Source organism: Pocillopora verrucosa, chromosome 8 (genome assembly GCF_036669915.1).
Source record: "Pocillopora verrucosa isolate sample1 chromosome 8, ASM3666991v2, whole genome shotgun sequence".
Taxonomy (NCBI): domain Eukaryota; kingdom Metazoa; phylum Cnidaria; class Anthozoa; order Scleractinia; family Pocilloporidae; genus Pocillopora; species Pocillopora verrucosa.
The window spans coordinates 21,124,385-21,132,855 of NC_089319.1; the positions used below are offsets into that span (position 1 = coordinate 21,124,385).

An 8,471-nucleotide genomic window follows, 5' to 3' on the forward strand; every position below is an offset into this window, starting at 1 on the left:
CAACAACCGAGCAACATTGTACATATTTCCATCTGTAATTAAAAGCACTTACACATAGATCTATTTTTTTTCAACGTGATGTGTACTTAAGTACCCTTCATCTAATAAAGTATTTCTTCTCTTTTCGAGCAGATGTGTCACGTGACAAAAATAGATAACAGAAAATGTTACTGAAGACTACCTGATTCAACTAGAATAATAACTCCAAAAAGCTTTTGAATGTCCTGAGACATATGCAAAGTAATTACATCTCTGCCTTGGATACGCTTCCTGACACCATCATGATCAGGATACTGACATGTTACCTTTGCACTTCTCCAAAACTTCCTCGGAGTGTGGCGATGCCTATAGCAAATCCACATTTTTTTGTTTATCCTCCTGAGCGAGGTGAAATAGGCCAATCCTTGCCAAGATTAGCTCATTTTCACTTAAAAACCTCTTTAGACAGGTGGCAGCTTATCAAGTGATGTTTTACTTCGTCATTGCATTCAGACAGTCGTACCAAACCACTTAAGTCAGGCGATGAACCAAAGTTTTTTCCATCTTTGCTATTCAAAAAGCATTCCTGAGACAAAATGAACGTCTCGCTAATGAACGACTTTTTCCTGTACCTGTAATTGTTTCCAACGCGATACAAGTTCGGGAGATCTAAAGGAACTTACCATAACTTTGTATATTCGATACGATTTCAATTTCCGCGTCAAAGAAGAAGCCTACTGTAATTCGTGAGTGGTCAGTGGTTACGCTCGTGAGGTAAAGAATGGGTTTGTGACTTTCTCACTCAATTGAAAGACTCGCGTCACTCTTATGAAATGGTTGAACGGAATACAGACTTCGTGCAGTCTCTTATTTTTCTTAAAGATAGTGAGGTCACGCGTATCCTGTGAGCATGGAGAAGCCGCGAGACGCGAGACGCGAGACTCGTATCTCGCGTCTTTGCCGCTCCACGCTCTCAGAGTTGGGCAAAGACAAGACACGTTATCTCCGGTGCGATACAAGAGGTTCAATGGTTATCTCGATTATCTAAACACATTTATTTACGTGGTAAAGATTTGTTTTTAAATCAATGAACTGATGCTAGTCCTATTTAGAACAAAATGTATTTGAAATAAAAAGAATACTAAGTAAAACAAAAGTTGTCTGCAACACGAAGCATGCCTTCGCATTAAGACTGAGAATCCTAATGTTTATCATGATACTTTAATGCATACGTTCGAATGTTCCCGAAAATCTTCTGATAATCTGCCCGCACCCACCCCTCACCCCGCCCCTCGCCACTGAACCGTACTGTTTTCAGTCAGCAGCTGGTCAGCGGTCACGTTGATGAGGTAAACAAATCGATCGATTCTTGATCACCGTTCTTGTCGATCGGAAAATCAAAATACCACCGTGATATTGCCGCGGAGATGAAGCAGTTATGTTATTTGATTCATACTTCACATTCGAGTCGAAGCTTGGGTGGCACAGGTTATTTCTTGCGGTGGAATCGACGAGGGGAATTCAGAAAGTTGTAGTGTTTGAATTGTTGGAATAAATGGTCGCATGGGGATGGTAAGTTTAACAAACAATTTCAAATTTTGCCGCTGGAATTGAAAGTAAAGTTCATTTGAATTGCTTTCGTATGCATTTCTGACGGTTTTAGATCTACCTGCTTGATTTATATCGGTTACGCTTCATGTTGACAAATCCCTCAAAATGGCGGCCAAACTTGGAGATTGCCGAAAATTAGGTAAGTTCACGGAGTTATAAAGTTCTCGTAAAGGTCGGGCCGCAAAGTTTTTTTTTGTAGTTACCTTTTCTATGGTACCTACTTCCTAGCTATGTTACTTGGATCAGTTAAGAACGCCTCACTTTTTCAAAAATTTACCTTGAATTTGATCGGTTTTGGCGTGTTTGATTTAGGCGAACCGATAAGGTGTCATTCAAGTCTTCCTGTTTCCTTGATTGACACGTGATGTTTACGAAAGTCGCCTCGATAGATAAGATAGAGTTAGTATACATGGCTGTGGTATTTTTTTTTGCTGAGTTCCGTAGTTTTTTGTAAATTGTCCTCCAAAGTTGTATGAAATTAAAGTCTTGAAAAGTGTCACGACAAGCCTTCGCTCGAGTGAAATTTAATTTCCGTAAAACTCTGAAAAATAAAGAGATCCGATCAAACTGATTGTGGTTTTAGTATAGGTACGTGAATGTCTTACAACACACGAGAAATGAGCGAAATCCGTGTCCCAAGCAAAATCGACCGGACCGCTCTTACAGAGACACTCTCTTAACTCTCAAAAGTGATTAACATCTTACTTCTCCCTATAATATCCATACATTATCCAACAAACAAGTAATAAGGAAACACAAACGTATCAGTAGTTGTTATCTTGATCTAACACCAAATTCTCGTCACTAGTTTACAAGTAAGTGTGTGGCAGCTAGAGGGGAGAGTTAATTAATCAGATCTTGGAAGTTATGTCCTCTGTTAGGTTTCGAAACATCGACAACTAATAATCATTCCATACAAACAACGGGACTTTCCCTAAATTAGTCAAGCAAACAGCTGTTTGTCAAGATAACCTGGGAGAGACTTACTTTAGCTTACGTACTGCTGCCCTAGCAGCCGGACTGTTCACACGGTTTGGTCTTGAGTCAAGAATGTAAGAAGAGATGAGGCGAGGAAAGTGTCATTTAAAAGGTAAAAAACACGAATGTATGTTTAACACTGAGTCACTGGCCTTTCCTTGAGCCACTTAACTGACAGGAAACAACAACAATCAAATCTCATCTGAGCAAGTTAACATCAAATACAAAAGCGGAGAGCAATAAAATTCTTCGCTTCAGACACCAAACTAAGACATTTGACGTTTACATAAGGCATCATGAGCAGCAATATGCTGATAGAGGTGTTTGGCCAGATCGTATTCAGTTTTACAAGAGGCGTGACAGAGCATTACAACCCAGAAGAACCTGAATCAGTGGTTTTTGGTTACGATCCTCTACAGGGGACTGGTTTGGAATGGAACTATCAACCTGTTGAGGAAGTTATTTATCAGGAATACAGCGAGAGAGAAGCAACTAGCTTGGATTATTTAATGGCTTGCAGTCCTAAGGTAAGAATCATAAACGCATGCTCATCAGACGACAATGAAGAAACACACGAAAACAGCTCACAAGATGACGAAGATAGAGCAATGGCGTGGAAGCGATTAAGACCATCTGCTCTCCACACTACTTGGAAATCAATGTACTTTGGAGCCTCGATCTCACTTCTAACTGCTACCGTCATAGGTTCACTATACATATTGATTTCATTTCTACTGTACAAAACTGTAAACAACTGCGAATTTTACCCAAAGAAATCCATTCCTGTGAAAGTTCAATGGTTAAGATCAGTATCAGATATAATGTGTTGTAACATCTTGTATAATAGTTTTTTGGGGGTAGTCCTATTTCTCTTTCGACCTTATCAGATCAAGGGAATAAGAAAAAAACTTATTTTAGCGAGCTGCTGTGGATTTCTATTGGATGCACTTTACCGCGTGTCTCTTCAAGTCCTCGGAATGTCCCATTCTAAACTTTCTACGATACAAAAGCTTCCACTGCACTTTCTCGTTGCTTTAAGTTTTTCTTGGCAAATACATCTTGTAACAAATCATTTTTTATCACGACAATCAACAAGGCAGAGGATTACGTTTTTCTTTCAAGTGGCAATTGTTCCTGTATCTATTATCATTCTTGCAATCCCGGTGGCCGAGATCATCTACCCAACTTTTAATAAACAAACAATGAATGGCAAACTATTAATCGCTCTCTTTGCGCCTCTAATTGGAGTCGTTTTAAAGGTTCCCTCACGAATTTGTGTTCAGCGGCTTCACCGGGATTACATTCATCCGGGATATTCATATGTCTCACTGGCGCCGTTGGTCGGCTCTTCGGCGATAATGTTTCGTGTTTTACAAGCGGATCTCGGCAGTTTACAATCCATCGCGATTCTAGGGATAACTCACGGGTTTGTGGAAGTAATCGAAAGAAGCGCAATGGTCTTTATTGATCATATTTGCCACTCGATTTGGAAAAGAACAGCCGCTCCTTGGGGAAGTTTTCGCACTCCTCGTGGTGAGAGGCTAATGGCTGATATTACTATTATGAGCATGCTGTTTGAATCAACTGCTATAGTTTCCGTCAACGGCTGTTTGTATTTGTATAAGTTCAATTTCCTTCAAAACGCCTCTCTATTAGAAGCGTTGGAGTCTTTTGCTCTAACAACTTGTCTTCAGTTGGTGATTGAGTGGTTTTTCACCAGCGTATCCCTCGCGATCGAGACTCACCATCAGAACATGGCTGTCATGGCTGTTTGGCGAAGAAGATGGAAAAGACATACTTCAGTAGCACTTACAACTTCAGTGCTCATAGCATTATGGACCAGCACACTTCTGTTAATTATTGTACATGGAAGATTTAACGAGTCTTCAAATCAACCTTGTAAGATGCCGTTTACTTAGAACTGAAGAATGAAGCATAGAAAGCACCAAGTCTTCTCTTGGTTTACGATTACAATCGTTTCGATATAACTTCAGTAAGAGCAGTCAAGTAACCTACGCAGCCCATATATCGAATCGACTTTGTCGATGTATCGAATCGACTCGTATCGAATCAACTTCAAAGATAAATCTTGCCCATAGGTATCTAATATTAAGGACAAGTTAAGATAGAACTCTACACTTGACAAGATTGTGCGTTTAGTTATAACAGTGCTTTTATCAAGACATGCATGTTGGAAAAACCCGTATAGGTAATGACATAATTATAAAGTACTCAATGTAATACAGAATACAAAATGAAATGGAGATATTTTTACATTATAATATCATTAACAATAGGTCTCGCTTTCCTTGATAACCTAGGAGATGAACCTTTCCCTACCAGAAAAGCGTTAAATGAAAACAAAATTTGGCGACTATGGGAAAATTGATAAATAATTTTTGTGAATAATGGAAAATTGAGTGTTATTAACCTACCATTGGCGACAAAAGTTGTTAGCACATTGACCTTTTCAACCTCCTATTACTTCAGTTTTATCTATTTTGACCTTGTTACTTGATTCCATTAACCTTTGGGGGGAGGGGTGGGGGGTCTTATCATTGATTTAGATTGTGGTTGAGAAATGACAAATAGGAAAGGTTTGTATAGGTAATCACATGAGGCCAAGTACTATTAAGGATTAATTGCACGAGAGTTTTCAAAATTTTCCAAAACTGCCCGAGTCGCGAAGCGACGAGGGCAATTTGGAAAATTTTGAAAACTCAAGTGCAATTAATCCTTAATAGTACGAGGTCTCATGGGATTACTTGTTTATCAATAAAGGGCAAAATTTATACGAAGGAAAATCACGCGCGCAGTCTATTTTTATCTGGGAAGCCTGTTTAGCGCTACGGCAAATCATCAATCAATAAAACGACAAGCCATTGTTGCAACAAAAACTTGATAACAAATTTCAAGATAACGAACGGTTGCTATGCAACGGATTAGCCAATCATTAACAGGTAATCATGCAGGGAAAGCAGGATAAAGGACGGACGGAATCCGACCTGCACAAGGAAAACCCGCAAATGACTTATTCTTTCCTGTTCACGAGAAAACAAAAGAAAATAAATTGAGAAAATCATTGGAATTAGAAAAAAAATGTGAATTATTCAATTTCCACTTTTGTGGAATGCATGAAACACAGCCTAACCAAGAATTTCGCGTAATTATATTTTCATATGACACTTAGCTTATTTTTGCAATTTTTTTTATCAAGCGAAACTTGCTAAATTAATTAATGTGTAACATTCGTTTCATAGAGCATAATTATTGTAGGATACATTAAATCATTGTATCCTTTACGATAATCGCAGAGTTTTATTTTACGTAAAAAATTCGGCAAGTGAAGTGAGTAACCAAAACGAACTTTCTCTATAATAGCTGCGTGAAAAAATCAAATTTTACATCTCTCACAGTTGAACGTTACGGGGCACTAACATCAGTAAATTTGTAAAATTTCAGTTGGCTCTGCACTCGATTTACGCGTCCAAAATGAAGCGAGGAAAAAAAGTCTTAACTCGATTTGCAATTCTAGTTCTTTTCCCTTGCTTCATGACCCAAGTGTACCTTATAAGTCAATAACATCGTTTACAACAGAAGAAATCAATTCAAATCACCGTAGTTCCGCTCGGTCGAATTTGATGCAACCGAAACAACTCGAAAACGTGGAATTAGAAACAACCTCGGCGTCGTCACAAAATTGCGTCAAACCCTCCATAGACGACTTTCCAAACGATTATATGACCCAGTATCAGCGACAGAAGCAAAGAGGTGTTGTAATTCATTTTCTTCTGGCCATTTCTATGTTTGGAGCATTGGCCTCAATATGCGACGATTACTTCGTTCCCTCGCTGGAACAGATCACGAACAAGCTTCACGTGGGCTCTGATGTTGCTGGTGCGACTTTTATGGCGGCTGGAAGCTCTGCCCCTCAGTTGTTTGCCTCATTAATTGTTCGTGTTTGATTTGGTTTGCTTGATCAGGCAAAGTGAATGATACTCCTCACGCTCGGTACGTTTTCCTTGACCAGGCGAAATAAATTAACGTTTTAGGGAAGGGAAAATGGTGACGGACTCCTATGATTTTTTAATGAATTCTTCAAATATAATTCTGATCCTGACGATCTCGGTCACTTTACCAAAATAGAACATCTAAAGCGGGTATATCAAAGACATTCAGATAGTTGGAAAGGAAACTCAAGACAAAGCCAAGAATAGCGTGACATTTAAAGCAAGAGACAATTATTCTAATGACATGCAACAGGGGAATCCCCTCTTAATACAACAGATGGTGATGTGGTTTCCTCGAAGTAACATTTTAATCACTGCAGGGAGTTTAAAGGTTGACGCTAAAGAAGAAATTTAACATTATCGACTTACAGCAGAAAAATACAATGGCTTCAAAGTCGGTAATACATTAAGACTACGGGACGAGTTAACTTTAGAAACTCTTTACCGTGACCAATTTAGAGCAACTTGGAACACTCTTGTTCCAAGTTGTGCGCACAACTTGGAAATGGAGTGTCCCAAATGGAGCGTGATTCGCTCCTGTGATTGAAGGGCTACTTTATGTTGAAGATTTCACCACTAACTGATTTTTGCGTACATGACCGTACATGGAATTTATTTGCACTTGTAGTAGTATAGTCAACTGAAAAATTAAATTAATATGACAAAGAAGGTTATTACACATGTCGATTTCGGTTGAAGCGACGGGAAAAATATTATACTTACAATTTGTGTTCCATTTGCGGCTAGTAAGCTTCGAAGTGCAATCTGTGATGACACTTTTGAAATGTAAGTTGCGTAACGAACTTCTAGGTTTTTAAATAATTAGTCACCTGATCTATTTTTGCCGCGTTGCGCTAAGATAATTAAATATTCACAAAAAAATGACAAACGGCTTGAGAAATGCAAATCACTCCGCCCCAGTGCGGAAATTAGGTCTAAATAATTAGTTCTAATTGAGCAACGACTATAATGGCTTAAGTCGTTTCCAGGATATGTGCCTACAATACGCGCCATTTTCCATTCACATCTTTTGTGTTTGGGGTCCAGCTCCAATACAAGATCACCGATCTGGATGTTATCTCGCACCCGAAACCACTTGTTCCTTGGTAACAAGTTTGGGGCGAAATACTTCATCCAGCTCCTCCAGAAATCAGCAACTCTGTTTTGGGCGCTCCTGAGTAATTGTCGCGGATTGGTTCTTTCCTCTGGTTCTGGTTGTGGTGGTGGATTGTAGTGGCCTAGAAGTAGGTCGTTTGGAGTGATCGGTGGGGCCTCCCAGATATCGTCGGAACTGGGGTACAGCGGTCGTCCGTTGACCATGTAGGTGATTTCTGACAGAATTGTTCTCCATTGTTCCTCGGAGTAGGCTTGGTTCTTGCAAGTGGCGTTAAATGCTTGTCTCACTGACTTAATTAGGGTTTCAACAACTCCGTTTTGGTGACTCGCATGTGGTGTATTCCATTCCCATCTGAGCTCGCAGCTAAATTTATCAGAGAGGACACTCTTTACCCCAGGAATATCCCAGTTCTGCGTGATTTCCTTTAGGTAGCCTTGGGCACCCACGAAATTTGTACCACGGTCTGACCAGCAAACATTAGGGTGTCCGCGTAGGCAGGCAAACCGTCGAAAGGCCATTAAGAATGCGTCTGAAGTTTTATCGGTGACCAGCTCAAGTTGAATCGCACGTGATGTCATGCAAGCGAAGATGATCACTTGTGCCTCTTTCAGAGTTTTTATCGTGTTGATAGCGTTAGTTGCGACGTCAGGGGCCGGTTTATCACCAAAGTTCAGTCTTAGCCACTGGTAAACAGTTGGTTTGTCACGTGTGTTGCTCCTCCAAAGAAACCTGTGGTACACCTGATTCTCAGGATGTACCAGGATTTGGTTGAACAT

General features: G+C 39.8%; 2 protein-coding genes across 2 annotated transcripts; one reads left to right on the top strand and one right to left on the bottom strand.

Moving 5' to 3' along the window:
* Positions 1 to 2,864: 2,864 nt before the first annotated feature.
* LOC131774170 (uncharacterized) lies at positions 2,865 to 4,487 on the top strand. Its single transcript, XM_059090189.2, has one exon. It carries the CDS (start codon positions 2,865 to 2,867, stop codon positions 4,485 to 4,487), a length of 1,623 nt encoding a protein of 540 aa, XP_058946172.2.
* A 2,913-nt stretch (positions 4,488 to 7,400) lies between these two features.
* LOC131774173 (uncharacterized) lies at positions 7,401 to 8,471 on the bottom strand. Its single transcript, XM_066171223.1, has one exon. The coding sequence runs from the start codon at positions 8,469 to 8,471 to the stop codon at positions 7,401 to 7,403; it is 1,071 nt and encodes a 356-aa protein (XP_066027320.1).

Excerpts from the sequence above, each read along its gene's own strand:
- LOC131774170 (XM_059090189.2), top strand. The coding sequence starts at position 2,865 with ATGAGCAGCAATATGCTGATAGAGGTGTTTGGCCAGATCGTATTCAGT.
- LOC131774173 (XM_066171223.1), bottom strand. The coding sequence starts at position 8,471 with ATGTTCAACCAAATCCTGGTACATCCTGAGAATCAGGTGTACCACAGG.